Genomic DNA, 17,494 nt, shown 5'->3' with positions numbered 1-17,494 from the left:
GAAAAATCAGTGTATTGCCCCACTAAGAGAATAAATCTCAAATGTTGGAATTTTAAATGCCCCGTGGAAATATTTTTTGGTTGAGGAAACTCATTTTCATTTATTATATCAACTTATGATCATAACGTACCAATTGTCCTTGTTTTTAGAGAAGCACAATTTGCAAATTATTGTAATAATTAAAGTGAATACTTATGGAATATAGATTACATATCAGGGACCTTATATACAGTAACTGATTTAATGCTCATCAGAACTCTATAAGGTAGATATCAGTATTATCCCCATTGTGTAGTTGGGGAAGCTGAGTTACAGAAAGTTAACTGCTTTGCCCAGGGTTGCATAGGGAGAGCCAGGCAGTCTAGCTCCGGGACTCATGCTCTTAACCTCTGCTCTAAAACTGCTGGCAAAAAGGAGAGCCTTGGTCAAATAGGAAAGGAAAAAATCCTTCTCTTACCTTTTTTTTTTAAAATTTTATATTATTTTTAAAATTTTAAAAAAGATTTTATTTATTCATGAGAGACACAGAGAGAGAGGCAGAAACATAGACAGAGGAAGAGGGAGAAGCAGACTTCCTGCAGGGAGCCCAATTCTGGATTTGATCCCAGGACCCCAGGATCACCCTGAGCTGAATGAAGGCAGCCGCTCAACCACTGACCACCCAAGTATCCCAGTCCTACTCTTTCCTATCTTATTTTTACCATAGGCACATTCCATAAGTACACATCGGAGAAGTAAAAGTCATAGCCAAAGATGTGTTTTATTCTTGAATATGATACTGCAAATTGAATAATTTTTTAAATCTGTAAACTTTAAAATGTATTGAAACTGTTTAAGGAAATATGTAGGTATGTTTGCTTGTTGGTTTAAACTCCTCTAAATTGGAATTCAGACTAGCATCTTGAAAACCTGGTTGTTATTGCAAACATTTGTGAAATCTATTAATTTTTGCCATCCCTTCTATATTTCCAAGTGGTATGTTAAAGCCAGCACCCTGCAGAAGCTCCTGCTATTAACTCTCCTTTAAATATATACATATATAAGTAATTAGTATATATGTAAATCTCTCTATATAAACATATATAAATCTTTTTGGGTAATTAAATGTGAGATTGTGAAGGAAAATAATATTTTATGATTTTATGTATTTATCTCCATAATGTTTCTCATTATAGCTGAAGGAATAAAATTAAGAGTCTCTAAAACGGTTTCCAATGGAACAGCTAAACCTGCTACTTCTGATAATTTTGTGAGTATAGTATATATTTGATAGAGTCTGTGTCACATTCATTGACTGTCAGGAAAACATTTTCTACTGTTTTTGTATGAAAATCAATATTACCAAGCAGTGATACTAGTTAAGTCTGATGACTGTAACTGCTGTAGATCCTGGCTTCTCGGGTGTGGTTCTTGGACCAGCAGCATGACTATCACCCAGGGGTTTGTTAGACATATAGGCTCAGGCCCACCTCAGACCTACAGAATCTGAATCTGGTTTTTGTTTTTTGTTTTTTTTTAATTTTATTTATTCATTCATGAGAGACACAGAGAGGCAGAGACACAGGCAGAGGGAGAAGCAGGCTCCATGCAGGGAGCCCGATGTGGGACTCGATCCCAGGTCTCCAGGATCAAGCCCTAGGCTGAAGGCAGCGCTAAACCGCTGTGCCACCCAGGCTGCCCCTGAATCTGCTTTGTAACAGGATCCCACAGATGACTCATACACACATTAAAGATTGAGAAGCTTTGACATAGTAGAAGCTTGTATTAAAGTGATTTTTGAAAATGATTCAAAAAAAGTGATTTTTGAAGCCATTTCAGATAACATTTGTTATCTAATAAGAAAGGACTTTATGTATTGCCTATGCAATTAACAAAATTAGCATTTGTTATAGAACTGTGCAAGCTTGAATAATATGGTAAAATAGTAGAGAGGAGTTTTTAAATATTTTATGCATATTAGGCATAGTAGAAGTGCCTATCATAATTTTATATTCTGCTTTCTTATAATTGTATTATGTTGTGATTAATAGAGTATAAAATTTATGGTTACAAGTTCTAATAGATCAGATGATCTATGAGAACAGTTTGATCTTTTGGTTTTGGTAAATTTTTTCATTTTTATTTTTGGTAATAATTCTTTAAAATGTGTTCTTTGAATAGTTTTATGGTGATTCAAACATTTAAAAAATTATATCAGTTTTAATTATCTGATGTTAGAGCTGTTAAACTTTAAATTCATTAAGATATTTTCCTTTTGTTTTAGGAACATGTCTCACTTTATTTTAAAACTCAATGCGGGGGATCCCTGGGTGGCGCAGCGGTTTGGCGCCTGCCTTTGGCCCAGGGCGCGATCCTGGAGACCCGGGATCGAATCCCGCGTCGGGCTCCCGGTGCATGGAGCCTGCTTCTCCCTCTGCCTGTGTCTCTGCCCTTATCTCTCTCTCTGTGACTATCATGAATAAATAAATAAAATCTTTAAAAAAATAAAAAAATAAAAAATAAAAAAATAAAATAAAACTCAATGCGGGGCAGCCTGGGGTGGCTCAGCGGTTGAGCACCACCTTCAGCTCAGGGTGTGATCCTGGAGATCCAGGATCAAGTCCCACGTCGGGCTCCCTGCATGGAGCCTGCTTCTCCCTCTGCCTGTGTCTCTGCCTCTCTCTCTTTCTCTGGTCTCTGATGAATAAATAAATAAAATCTTTAAAAAATAATAAAATAAAACTCAATACTTACAAACATATCAAGGGTATACTTTTTCATTTCCTTAAATTACGGGCAGTCATCTCTTGACCAGAAGCCCAAACTCATAACCTAATTCTTCTTGAGACTCACTCAGAGAATTGGGGTTCTTGTTAATACTGGTTCTATCACTTTGTCTGTAGGTGAGCAAAATGTGATTAATACTAGAACCAGAGTATTCCATGAGCCAGGTAGATCACAAAGAAACATTTGATTTATTTTGTAAATCAAAATACTTAGTATACCCTTTATTTTTCTTTCTCTCAGTGAGATAACCATAAGCAAGTTCTGTTAAAAAACAGATACCATGACTGACCTGCTTTCCTTTTCTTGTCTCTGAAGAGATGAGCATAAATATAAGCAACAGAAATAAATAAGCTTTTGTAAAATTAGAGTATTGTTACTGTCATCTTTTTCTGTTGAAAAATTACAAACTCATGATATATAAACTTGAACAAATTAAGTATAATGAATGCTGGGAGCAAAAAATAAGACAATAAAAATCAATATTCTTGCTGTTCTCTGTCTTATGAATCAAATGTGTTTTTTTCTTTTTCTTTTTTTTAAGATTTTATTCATTTATTCATGAGAGACACAGGCAGAGGGAGAAGCAGGCTGCATTCAAGGAGCCCTTTACAGGACTCGATCCCAGAACCCTGGGATCACGCCCTGACCTGAAGGCAGAGGCTCAACCACTGAGCCACCCAGGTGTCCCTCAACTGTGTTTCTACTGTGGTTTTTCAGGACACAAAGTAATACCTATGAATCTAACAAAAACCAGGAAGAAGTACAAAATTTTGAAATCCAAATTTTAGTTTGTTTGCTATTTAAGAAAATTCTGGCATAGTTTCTGTGTGGCATTAAGTGCCAACTTCTTAAGATATGTAGAAATGAAAAGAATCATGCATTTGAATTTAAATGTTTGAATTTATATGCAAAAAAATAAATTTATATGCATTGTATTTTAACATTCTACTTTCAGGAGATACTAAGCAAATGCTAATATATAAATATTTACTTCTACAGGATGAAGATTTGAAGTGGGTGGAAGAAAATATTCCCTCTTCATTCACAGATGTGTAAATATTCTCTGTTAACGTTTGAGTCTAAAATTTAGCATATCGTATGAAGAGATAATTTTCATACTTTGTCATGTGCTTTTCGAATGTTGTACCTCTATATGTTGGGTTTTTTAAATATTTATTTATTTATTCATGAGAGAGAGAGAGACAGGCAGAGGGAGAAGGAGAAGCAGGCCCCATGCAGGGAGCCCAACACGGGACTTGATCCCGGGACTCCAGGATCATGCCGTAGGCCGAAGGCAGGCGCTGAACTGCTGAGCCACCCAGGGATCCCCACCTCCATATGTTTTTATAGGCCCCCATCACTAGCGAATGACTGATTTCCTGTCAAACTACAAAGAAAACACAGCCCTGCCTTTTTTGTTTCTCCTCCATTTTTCCCTGAACAGCAACTACTTTAATACTTGTGGCCTATAACCAACTCCAGCCTTTCCCGATCTGAGTTCTTCAGGATTAGAATCATTTTATTTTGTTTCAACTTTGTATTATGAGAAAGTTCAAACATATGTAAAACATTTTTTTCAAACACATGGAACTACAATACCATACATGCTGGGGAAGCCTTTGGAGGACAAACATGAGCATAGGAAAAACAGAGTGCAGATAAAGCCCCTCAGGGACTTTGAGCTAATCAAGGTGAAGGTTCTGTTTGACATGAGAATTCCGTGTAGCTATTTCCACAACAGAAAACAAACAGTGGGATAGCCAGATATGATAACCTTTTCATATGCTTTTCTTTCCTTTCTGTTCTCTCATTTACTTCCTATTTAAGCAGTTCCTGTCTAGTATGAAATTCTGTTTGCCTGCATTGGACAATTTGAAAAAAATCATGAATTACCATGTGATGAAGTCTATCATGAGATAGTATAACTTTTTCTTACCTCTGATAAGCTATAAAGGACACAGCAGAGTTCACCTCCCTCTTCAATGCACTGAATACATATTAATAAGTTTTAAATAGTCATTAACCTCACCAAGGAACTGTTTTTAAGATTGCTAGTGTTCTTCTCCAAACACAGTGCTGAGCCAACGGTTGGCTTCTGACAACTAGGTTCTGGTTCACGTTTCCCCTAAAGCAATCTTCTCCCCTGGATTTTCTTTAATAGTAGTATTACCAACAACCTAACCTGGTCCTTTTCTCACACCTGGCTTGTCTCTCGTCCTTGCTTCTACCTCCACCATAGGCTACTCTGTAAATGGCATCCTGGAAGTCTCTCAGTAATGGGACTTGCATGTTGCAGAGAGCTACATAGACTTTTCCTTTAGGCTCTCCCTCTCAGCGAGGGCAATCATCACACATTGAGGCTATACACTTGGCTTTTCTTTCTACCCATATTCTCTTTCCCAAGCAAAGGTTATATTGTATAACTCTCTCTCCAGTACCTTCACTGGTAGACCTCCAGTCAGTAGTAATAATGATATGGGAATTAAACAAATACTTGATTCCATAAATACCACCTTTTATAATATGTTTATTCATCTCTCTTTTTTTTTTAGTATATATATAAAGTGTACATGATGATTTGCTCTACATAAGCATAATGAAATGATTACTAGAGTCAGGCTTATTCATCCCTGTTAAGTTCTCACAAAAACACGCAACGTCGGTTAGATAGTACATCACTACTCAGGTACTTGTCCAGCTGTATAAAGTAAGAAATAGCAGTGGCTTAAAAAACAAATATGTAGTTAGGTGTCAGTTATGTTTGGAATTATTTATTTGTATGCTGTATTCATGGATATTCTTCCAACATATTTGCCTCCAGAATTTTTTATCTTGCCTTGTTTACATTTTGGTTTTTTGTTGTTGTTGTTGTTGTTTACATTTTGAAGTTATGATTATTTTTACATTCAGTTTTTAACTGAAAAAATTTTAAAGTATAGCACACACACTGGAAGGTGTAGAATCCTAAGCTCCAATAAATTTTCAATAAGAGCACATTTGTATAACTAGCACTCAGGTAAAAAAAAAAAAATAAATAAAATAGAACATCGCCAGGGCCCTAGAAATCTCTTTGCTTTCCTCCCAGATCACAAGACCACTTTCCAAAATGTGCTGCTGTTTCCATGTCTCTAATGGTAGATTACTTGTATCAGTTTAAAAAAATATATCCCCTGACAAGCCATTCATTTTCTTTGCTGTATAGTATTCCATTGCCTGAATATACTACAGTTCACCTATTTGGTTTATTTTCAGTTTGGGGGCTATTAAGAACAATATGAAAATTCCTCTCTATGTTTGCTGGTGAACCTAGGTGTTTATTTCTGTGGGCTGTGTCCACCCAGGAATGAGAATTTGTAGATCACAGAATATGCATATATTTATTTACATACACTAGTCTTTTAAGAACATTATTAATCTGTTTTTGTTTTGTTTCAGAGCTCTTCCAGTGTTAGTGGATTCAGATGAGGTAAAACATATTTTGCTTATTTTCTTGGTGGTGTTTTCACAGAGTAAAAATGTATTTCAGAAAGAAATTCTGGAACTTTGTAAAATGATTACAGATTGAGCAGGTTGGAAGACTGCACTGATTTGTCAGTAAAGTATAAAGGAGCTCGATCCTCATTTAAAACAACAGTGAGATAAACACTTGTTGGTGTGAAGGAAGGGAGAATTATTTTATGAGGTTTCAGGACTATGATTTTCCAACATCTTATATGTTGATAAGAGTTTAGAATACTCTGAGATGGCATTTTGTCTGAATAAATGTCTTACACTTGAGCTGTTTTGCTGAGGAATTAAATAGAGTTTCTATCTCATTTTCATTTACTAAGCAGGAGATAGGATTTAGAGGATATAAATTTGGGAAGGTTTGGGGGAGAAAAATGAGTTATGGATCATCTGGACATTGAAGGATGGCCCAAGATGGGAAGTCTGAATTGTAAAAATTAAAGAGTGGATGTAGGGAGCATGACCTTACAGGAAGAAACAGTAGAGGGAAATGAGTGGTAGCTCAGGTGTGATTTAGGTGACAGCTGTGGAATAGGAGAGAAAGTGCAGCTCTGTAGACTTGAAGGTAAGAGGTGAGCAACCACAGCAGGTTGATCTGACAGTGGCGGGAGGTTTCAAGGAAGCTGCAGTAGACATGCACCTGGCTATAAAGCAGTTGAACTTCAGGATTTAGAACTCTACAGAAAGATACCCTATGAAAAATTACTTTTAAAGGGGGGCATTTAGAGGATTCATGTCATAAATATTTTATAATTTCAAAATACATGAGTTGTATAAAGTGAGGCAGGTGCCTAAGAAATCCATGTTAACCCCCTTCCTGCTTCTCACTGGTAATTCTGAACTCCAGATGTTTTCCAGCTAGCAGGATGTTCAAGTTTTCTAAACTTGTCAATGACTATCAACCATACATCACCAGGAAGTGTGGCTTATCCAGTGTTTTTTTTCTATATCTAATATTTCTGTATGTGTCGTGGAATATATTAGTTCCCCACAAAATTGTGACTGTTGAAAGATTAGGGAATTTTGTTATGTTCTGGAAGGAGCATCGACATCTGGAAGCATATCATCCTTTTTTTTTTTTTTAAAGGAAATCATGACCAGATCTGAAATGGCAGAAAAAATGTTCTCTTCAGAAAAGATAATGTGATTGGAACCCATATAAATTAAACCTACTTAACGGTGAAAGACTTCCTCAAGACTGAAAAAGAGCTTTGTTTTGATATAGTGCAACAAGGTTTTATTGCATTATCTTGGAAATCTGTGTATTACAACAATTCAGTTAGTAGGAGGGTTTGGTGACCATTTTAAGCTACTCTGGAATGTGAGCTTAATGTCCATCATATTGCCTGGATTTGGAAATAACCTAAGTATTATGATAACGAAATATGCCCAGATGCCCTTAGCTAAGAGGTGGCAGGGATGTGGATTTGGGTTTTCTCTTCTCACTGGAAAATTTAACAGTTCCAGATTTAAAAATATTTTTTACATAAACACTCCTACAATTCCTCAACTACCTTTAAGGTAGATGATGTGGTTCTCCTGTATGGTAAAGCAGCGTTTCCATTTCGTGGGTTTAGAGTTACTAGATGCAGTAATAATTTTCTTTGACTTTTATACTGAAGTAATTTGAAATTAAGTAAAACTTGGTTAGCCTTAGAACATAAGCATGTTTGTATGGTTAGGTGTGTGTGTGTGTGTGTGTGTGTGTGTATACATATACATACGGGTCTGCACAAAGTCCTCGTTTGTAAATATCACCATGTACATCAAATCACAGAGCTAGGTCCTCTCTGTCTGAGCTCAGGGGAATACAAGTACACAGGAAAGAGGCCATGATGGTCACTTCCAAAGATTTGCTCTGCCATTGTCCCCTCACTCAGGCTGTAAGTACACGTGCTGCTGCCGAATATGTCTGGGGGTCACTGCATGGCTCCCCAGAGCGGTTCCTCTCTGGGCAGCTGGGGGGCTCATTACCAGTGAACTTTGCAGACACTAGAGCATCCTTTACATAATCTTGGCTTATCTGGTTTCATAATGAAACATATATTTACCTGCATAGTACATCTCTATTAATCTTGTAATTAATTTCTTAACCTTGAACCATGTTTTACACATCATTTTGTTACATTACATATGTAATATATGATTTGAAAATTTTTTGTTTTAATATTATTTTAGGTGCAGAACAGTCAAAACTTGAAAGGTAGTTGAATGTAGTATGATGGAAATGTGAATGTTTTGCTGCTTTTGTGACCAAAGATACAGGGCTAGTGAACATTAAGAATAGGAATAAAAGTTAGAATCTTATATATCTTTTTTTGAAGGTGTTCTAACCTTGTGAATTGAGAATGACTTCAGAGAATTTTGATTGAGAAGCATTTAAAGTCTTAACCAGTACCAACACTTAAATATAACCATTAATTTTCATCGTGAAGCCATAAAACATTTTCTTTCAAGAGCCTACCTTTTCAATTTATTTCTCATTTACTCATGTCATAGGAGTTAACAAAAAAAATTTCTAGTAGTAATGTGCCTTGAAAGATACTTTCAAATTTATTTTCAGTAGGGAACATGGAACAGTGTGGGGCATCCTCCCTAGGAAAAGAGTGTCAGTTACTACAGGTTCCATTCTTTCCTTCCATTTCTTCTTTTTTTTTTTTTTAAGATTTTATCTATATATTCATAGAGACACACACACACAGAGAGAGAGAGAGGCAGAGACACAGGCAGAGGGAGAAGCAGGCTACATGCAGGGAGCCCGACGTGGGACTCGATCCCGGGTCTCCAGGATCACACCCCGGGCTGCAAGCGGCCCTAAACCGCTAAGCCACCAGGGTTGCCCTTTCCTTCCATTTCTTCCACAATAATAGGTCCCCACCCACTACATTTCCCAGCATTTATATCCATTCTGGTTTTGGTGTGTTTTACCCTGGGCTCAGTAGTTTCAGAGCTGGAGGCAACCCTGCCTTCTCATTCCTAACATTTTTTTATCTAATCCCATTCCCAGACTTTGAGGCAGACCACTAGCTCATCATATGGCTCCAGCTGAATTTTGAAATACAGGGTGCCAGCCTTCCAGCCTGTAGGAGCTACAAATGGAGTGGAGCAGGAAGGGGAGTTGATGGTGAGCAGAAGGGAGACTGCCTCTTGTATAACCTCAGCAGCAGGTGTGAGAACACCTTTTTCTGCAGCTGTAAAGATAAAGGATATGATGTGTATAGCTCAGCTACAGGCTGAAATGCAAACTTTTTTCATCTTCTAGAGAAAGTAGGATTCCCTCCTGATAAGCTCATCAGAAATGTTGTTTTTCAAAGGGCATATGCAGTATCTATCACTTTCAGTGATACTTGTGTCGTCAGTTGATGTCTCTTGACCTGAATTGAGTATTCCTGTGGAGGGTCCTCTTAGCTCCCTCATATAAACAGGAGGGGTGCCCTAGGGCTGTAGCTGTAGTTCATCTGAAGGACGCTGGGGAGAAGTGATACCCAGGGCCACAGTACAGCTCATTATCCCAGCTTCTGCATGAAGTGTCCAGAAACTGGTCACCCAAGCTTTTGAGGCTATCAGATCAGTTTATTCTTGGGATGCCATCAAGACGGTTCTTACTCTAAATGAAGGGAACTGAGCATAAGAGTTCAGTTTTATGTATTTCTAGACAAAATGCTAAAGTGTTCTTATGCAAGTCATGTTGGATTTATGTGATGTGTGGAATTTGTTTACAAGGGAATTTTCATGATTTGAATTAGATTAATGTTTAAATATCTGCTTTAAAGGATTGTTAATTTATTTCAGAAATAAGGAAAAATAGATGAATATGTGCATTTTTTAAGACAGAGATAATACTCCTTTACTTTTCCTGTAAAGAGATCATTTTAAAATCTTTCTTATCCTATAGAGAAAACCAACTTTTCCTCTGTGATACAGTATGTTTGCACTACTATAATGTCAAGACTGAAAGTATAAAAAATGTACATATAGATTGATTTTTCTCCTTTTTTAAAAAAAGGGGGTTTGAGGTGCCTGCCTGGCTCATTCAGTAAAACATGTGGCTTCTGAACTTGGGGTCATGAGTTCGAGCCCCATGTTGGGGGTAGAATTTACTTTAAAGAGATAAAAGGGGTATGAGTCCATTGCACTAAGCTATACTTGACTAGTGTAAAGTGGAGAAATATGCTAGATTTAAAAATCACTAGTTTTCTTAATATATCTTTTTATGATCAACAGCATGCAATAAGCAATACAAAACCCCAAGCCTTATACTTAGAAGACAGAAGTTTAACATATTGGTTAAAGTTCTAAACATATCAAATGTATATAAGTGACAGAAGTAGGATTTTAAGGAAATGTACAATATATATAGAAGCTCAGTACTGCATTAAGAAACTTCTCTAGAATTAGGAAATCATTCATGTATTTGAGGAGAAAACGTAGGGGTTTGAGAAGTTATATTTTTCTATTTAAAAGGGTTAAATTATTGTATAATTTGGAAGAAGTTGCTTTGAATGTAGGACAAAACTTTCGAATATTTTTGTTTGAAAAGTTGATGTATTTTTGTGCCTTAATATTTGTTTTGACTTTTAATAAAATGCTTTCAGAAATTCTGGATGATTGATTCTAATATCTATTAGTGCTAGATTATATACAGCTGCCGGAAACGTAGACCCAAATAGATGGCAGGCCATAAACAAAAATCTTAAAAAAGAAGATGCAAGTAATTAACAGATATGGAAAAGTGTTCAACCTCAGTAGTGAACAAGGAAATCCAAAATATGGGGCGCCTAGGTGGTCAGTCGGTTAAATGTCCAACTCTTGGTTTTGGCTCAGGTCATGATCTCAGGGTCACGAGATCAAGCCCCGAGTTGGGCTTTGCGCTTAGCAGGGAATCCACTTGAGAGTTTTTCTCCCCCGGTCCCTCGGCTCCTCCCACCACTTGTGTTCTCTCTCTCAATAAATATATAAAATCTTTTTTTTTCAATGCAAAATACAAAAGGGGAATTCTAAAAATTAAATTAACAGGTTTATACTAACACATTTGTAAAATCCATTTGCATGCAAAGTCTGATGGAATGAAAACACTCATTAATGATAGTAATGTGCTTGATTCAGTCTTTGTGAAATGAAGTTCAACAATGTGTCTATAACCTTTGATTGCTGCCAATTCTGGTGATGTTTTAAAAAATGATTCAAACTAGAATAATGATTCTACATAAAAATGTTTATTATAACATTACTTACAGTAGAATTAGAAACCAACTAAATGTCAACAATAGAATAGTAAGTGAATTATTGTCTAGCCAGCTAGTTTATGGGATACTACAACCATTAAATTATGAAGCATTCATAATAACATAGAAAATACTTAGAAGATGGGATCCCTGGGTGGCGCAGCAGTTTGGCGCCTGCCTTTGGCCCAGGGCGTGATCCTGGAGACCCGGGATCGAATTCCACGTCGGGCTCCCGGTGCATGGAGCCTGCTTCTCCCTCTGCCTCTCTTTCTCTCTCTCTGTGTGTGTGTGTGTGTGTGTGTGTGTGTGACTATCATTAAAAAAAAAAAAAAGAAAATACTTAGAAGAAATAAGGCACAGAGTCACTGTTGTGAACTCCTATCCGTGAAAACACAAAGTAGAGAAAGGATTGAGTGGAAATGGTTAATGTTTAGATTGAGTTAAGCTGTGGTCACAATGTGATTCAACATCTCAGAAGGTTAAGACAAAAAGTTTATTTCTTCCTTATGTAACAGTTCTGGGATGGTATAGAGGTGGGCAGGGCAACCTACCTCCCCACATCCCTCAGGGACCCAAAGTTTCTTTCTGTCTTGTGGGCCCCCTAGTTCCTAGAGACTATCATCTACATGTAGCCACAGAAGGAGAAAGGACAGCCTCAAGTTTTGTGGAGCAAAGCCCTGAAGTGGTGTTCATTACTTCTAAGCATATTCCATGGGCAGACAGTCACATGGCCACACTGTCAGTCATCTGGGCAATAAGAGCCATGCTGTTTTACCCTATGAAGGAGAGGATGGATTTGGGGGACAGCTAGTGGCTTCTGCCACAGATTATTTGGGTGCAGTGGACAAGGGAGACAAAAACTTCTATTTTCGAAGGTAAAATATGGAGAAATAAATATCTAAAAAGTGATAGTCCAAAAGTGCATGGTCTCAGAACACAGCTTAATCCATTAATAAATAAAATCCATCCTGCCCCAAATAGATGGAACATGAAGAACATTCTTAGAAATTCTCCCAGCTTTGGGAGTGGCCAAGATGGGTATTCCCACGAGGGAAAGGAAGCTTGTTGTAATAACAACACTGACAGTTTAGAAAGGTTGGGAATGCTCACAGAGTGGCGGACTCTGCTAACCATTGTAGTTTCTGTAGCCAGTGAGGTGTAGGTATAGCCAGTGAGTTTATAAAGGAGAAAAAAGGATTCAGCATGGCTAAATAACTTGCCCAAAGTCACCCTTCTGACAAATGGAAAGCTAGTATAATACTGATGGGAAGCACCCTTGAAAGATTTCCACAAAATTCTGGGCAGAGAGGAAACATGGTTGCTTGTTAGATGATTAAGTTCATGTATCCAAAGTGCTTGGTACTCAAGGCTTCACAACACAGTGAAGTTAAAAAAAAAAAATGCATCAGCGATTGTCTGGGAGGCTGCTGAGACCTATCTGAAATCAACTCCTCCATATGAAATTCACATTCTAAGATTTGTTTACATATGTTGTGATGGAAGTCTGGCAGGACAAGTTATGCCCCTTAAGTAATAGTGGATTTACAGCTAAATTCCTATTAACATAAGCTGGTATGGTACTGAATTCAGATGTAAATAATTTTGACAGTATATTCTTTAAATCATGGTGGAAAACTAATAAGAAACTGCAAAGGAAGTTTATGTACAGGAAAACTTAAAAGCTATCCAGCAGATGGTGCCAAAGTAGTTTCTCTGAAGAGTTCTGACCTCTAATTCTTGCCTTTAAAATTTTCTTTAATTTACTTACCAAAGGCCACTAAACAAACATAGAAGTGAAATTTAAAAAAAAAAACAAAACTTTTTGATAAAGTTACCATTTTGGTGCACTTCCTGTTCTCTCAGAATTAGAACTTGGAAGCTGGACCGGGCCTCTGAGATCATTTACAGGTGAGAAAATGGGGAACCAGGAAATCTTCCTTGGCTCCAGATCCCTCAGGCTAAAATTGAAACCTGTATCCTCTACTTGCTTTTCTCACCTCTGGATCCTTGGGGGGAGAGGGAGTCTAGTGCCATGGGAGGGTTGAACTGCATATCAAAACTTGAAATACCGTTGATAGGCTTTGGTTATCCCTTGCTACATAATTTTATATGACTGTTGTCTTTCATTCTAGCCTCCAGACTGTGTCACTACAATAAAAACTGTCATTCGGATTCTCTACAGCTTAATTTGGGGCATAGTGGAGTCCAGAGAGTTACTGCCAGTGTCTACTTTATTTTTAGCATCACTGAAAAAATATTCCATAAACTTTATCTTTCCTTTTATTAAAAATAAAAAAGTAAGTTTGGCCATTAATGTACCTGCTTCCAAAGAATTATTATTAGACATTTCTGTTAAGGGAATGAACAAGCTACCCTTTCACTATGAAATTTTACATCTTTTTTTTTTTTTTTTTTTTTTTTAAGAAGGAGAGCATGAGCCAGGAGAGCAGGGGGAAAGACAGAGGGAGGAGAAGCAGCGCCTCTGCCCCACTGAACAGGGAGCCCCATGTGGAGTTCGATCCCAGAACCCTAGGATCATGACCTAAGAGCCCTTTGGGGGTTTACTTTTTAAAAACTGAATTGTAGGGGTTCCTGGGTGGCTCAGTGGGTTAAGCCAGGTCATGGTCTCATTCAGGCTCCCTGCTCAGTGAAGAGTCTGCTTCTCTCTCCCTTTGCCCTTCCCCTGAGTCATGCCTGTCACTCTCTCTCTGAAATAAATAAAATCTTTTTTTAAGATTTTTTATTTATTTACTCATGAGAGACAGAGAGAGAGAGGCAGGCAGAGACACAGGCAGAGGGAGAAGCAAGCTCCATGCAGGGAGCCTGATGCGGGACTCGATCCCGGGACTCCAGGATCACGCCCTGGGCTGAAGGCAGGCACTAAACCGCTGAGCCACCCAGGGATCCCAATAAAATATTTTTAACTAAAAATAGATAAATAGTTGTATTATTGTAAAATGCATTTGTGGATGTCAAGTTCTGATCATGGAGAAGTATCTTCTACTGGGCCAAACTTCCCTACACATAACAACTCTAGACAAAACTTAAATGATAACTACATGAAGACATTGAAGACAGACACAAAGCAAGAGGCATAGGAAGGGACTCAACACTTGGGGAAGCAAACTGCACTGGGTGATTTCCACCCCCCCCCCTTTTTTTTTTTTTTTTTTTTTTTTTTTTTGCTTTTACTCTGATAGCAGGCTACAGTTCTTGCCAGGTATAGAGATTAAACCCAGATACAAACCCTGATCTTTAGGATGCCTGGGTGGCTCAGCGGTTGAGTGGCTGCATTCTGCTCAGGGCATGGTCTGGGGATCCAGGATGGAGTCCATGTCAGGCTTCCAACGAGGAGCCTGCTTCTCCCTCTGCCTATGTCACTGCCTCTGTGTGTGTGTGTGTGTGTGTGTGTCTCATAAAAAAATAAATAAATCTTTTTTTTTTTTTAAATAAGTCTTAAAAAAAAAAAACAAACCTGATCTTTTCCTTGCTGAATTGGAAGAAGACAGAGATTAGAAGAACAGCAGCTGGAAAGTAAGATAATTACTGAAAGAGAGAAACACAGAGAAGGTAAGCACCATATTCTGTGTATAAACCTCCCAAATCACTGGCTCACCCTGTACGATGCATGTATGGGACAGACTCCAGGCAACCTATCCAAAGCTAAGAAAGTAGAACTGGAGATTTCTGCTAACATAGGAGATAAAGTTGGACTTGACCCCAACCAAGTAAACCCCCTGCTTAAGAAAATGATGTGGGAGTGACATCAAAGATAATGAGGGACTAAGGACCTCTGGGAGTTTGTCCCTTCATAAAAACAATGAAAAATTCATAAAAACTTTCAGGACTTTAAGAACTCTGGAAATTAACCAGTCTTGCAACAACCTAAGGAATATTTACTCAAGAAAAAAATGCCTGAATTTCAGGAGGAACACCAAGCTTTCCTTCCATCTCTCCTATTCCCCTGCTTTGTTCCCCAGCTCAGTAGTGGCCTTCAAAATTAAGGGCCCACACACCCAGTACTGCAAGGAGCAGAATGGAGCCGGAGATATTTCAAAATCTCATTACCAAAGAAATGGTGTTCATTGATGGGTCTAGTTCCTTGGAATTCACTGCTAGAAAGGCTTGTCTTCATTTGACCTGGACCAGAACTTGCCCAGTGTTAAAAGCTTTTTTCTTGGGGGTGTTTGTTAAAAAACATTTGCGGTCAAGTGTTTTAATGTTGTAGCTGCCCAAGGCAACAAATAACAATGGAAGCAAATAATAGACTAACCAAAAGCCTCAAAAAGTAAAACTAAAAACTCCAATGCATTTCTGGGAATCCTAAAGGCCACGTGCACATGTAGGGCTCTGCACAGCACAGTAGAAGCAGAAAGTGAAGGCCAACAGAGTTGTCAACCAGCTGTCTGAGCATTGAAGATGTGTCTCACCATCCAAGACTGGGAGATTTGTTGGTTCCAAGAATTTAAGGAAAATTCTGTCCAAGGATTAGCTGACCACCAGATAACTGAGTGGAGACTTCAGTGGCCATGTATTACAAAAGATATGGATGTTACAGAATTAGTTCAGAGAAGTCTAAACAAACATTACAAAAAGCAGGAACAACAAAAAACCCTGGGGAGAGGGAAAAATCTGATTTCCAGAGTCGCTACATTATTTAAAATGTCCAGTTTTCACCAAAAAATGACAAAAGCAAAGAAACAAGGGTGGGGAAAAAAGCAATCTATGTAAAATGTTCTTTTTTTTTTTTAAGATTTTTTTTTTTTTTTAAATTCATGAGAGACACACACAGAGAGAGGCAGAGACACGGGCAGAGGGAGAAGCCAGCTCCATGCAGGGAGCCCAATGCGGGACTGGATCCTGGGACTCTGGGATCACACCCTGAGCCAAAAGCAGACACTCAACCACTGAGCCACCCAGGAATCCTAATGTAAAATGTTCTTGAGTGGTTCCTTATGTGGCTCAGTTGGTTAAGTGTCTGCCTTTGGCTCAGGTCATGATCCCAGGGTCCTCCTCCGTCTCCCTCTCCCTGCCACTCCTCTTGCTTGTGTTCTCTCTCTCCCTGTCAAATGAATAAATAAAAACCTTTAAATATATATATAATATATATATATATATATATATATATATATATATATATAATGTTCTTGAGAAAGACCAGATGTTGCACTTACTAGACAAGCACTCTAAGTCAGCTATTTTAAATATGTTCAATGACCTAAAGGAAACCATATCAAAAGAACTAAATAAAGTATGAGAATAACAGCTCACCAAATACAGAATATCAGTACAGAAATAACATTTTTTTAAAATTTTTATTTATTTATGATAGTCACAGAGAGAGAGAGAGAGAGAGAGAGAGAGGCAGAGACACAGGCAGAGGGAGAAGCAGGCTCCATGCACCAGGAGCCCGACGTAGGATTCGATCCTGGGTCTCCAGGATCACGCCCTGGGCCAAAGGCAGGCGCTAAACTGCTGCGCCACCCAGGGATCCCCAGAAATAACAATTATAAAAATGAGCCAAATGGGGCACTGGGTGGCTCAGTCAGTTAAGCATCTGTCTTCAGTTCAGGTCATGATTGTGGGGTCCTGGGATTAAGCCACACATTGGGCTCCCTGCTCAGCCAGGAGCCTGCTTCTCCTCTGCCTCTGCCCCTCCCCTGCTTGTGCTCTTTCTCTAATAAATAAATAAAATCTTTTTAAAAAATAGCCAAATAGAAAGTAAATAGAAACACTTTTCTGTTGAGAAATACAGTAACTTTCATTGAGAAATGAAAAATTTACTAGAGGCTCAATAGCAGTTTTAAGCAGGCAGAGTAAAGAATCCGTGAACTTGAATATAGGTCAATTGAGATTTTTCAGTCTGGGGAAGAGCAAGTAAATAGAAAAAAAAAAAAATGAACAGAACCTCAGAGGCCTGTGGATCGTCATCAAACATATCGATATATGCACAATGGGAAAATCTGAAAGAGAAAAGAGTAGGAAAGAGGGAGAAA

The 17,494-nt window shown here is 38.1% G+C and overlaps 1 protein-coding gene across 10 annotated transcripts in view; it reads left to right on the top strand.

The window, feature by feature from the left end:
* Window positions 1-13,812, top strand: part of TMEM87B (transmembrane protein 87B) — a 55,521-nt gene extending 41,709 nt beyond the window's left edge. For 6 of the 10 annotated variants that reach the window (XM_072770230.1, XM_072770229.1, XM_072770235.1 and 3 more), the window contains exons 16-19: window positions 1,176-1,249; window positions 3,766-3,818; window positions 6,202-6,232; window positions 7,361-10,871. In XM_072770230.1, the coding sequence (XP_072626331.1) occupies window positions 1,176-1,249; window positions 3,766-3,818; window positions 6,202-6,232; window positions 7,361-7,420 (218 nt within the window). In that variant the 3' untranslated portion in view covers window positions 7,421-10,871. Of the gene's footprint in view, window positions 1-1,175; window positions 1,250-3,765; window positions 3,819-6,201; window positions 6,233-7,360; window positions 10,872-13,361 lie in introns of those variants that run through there. The other 4 variants (XM_072770232.1, XM_072770231.1, XR_012004412.1 and 1 more) reach the window with 4 other exon arrangements.
* The last annotated feature ends 3,682 nt before the right edge of the window (window positions 13,813-17,494 follow it).

Source organism: Canis lupus, chromosome 12 (assembly GCF_048164855.1).
Source record: "Canis lupus baileyi chromosome 12, mCanLup2.hap1, whole genome shotgun sequence".
Taxonomy (NCBI): domain Eukaryota; kingdom Metazoa; phylum Chordata; class Mammalia; order Carnivora; family Canidae; genus Canis; species Canis lupus.
Note: the sequence above shows the minus strand (reverse complement) of the source record. Positions and strands in the feature narration are given on the sequence as shown.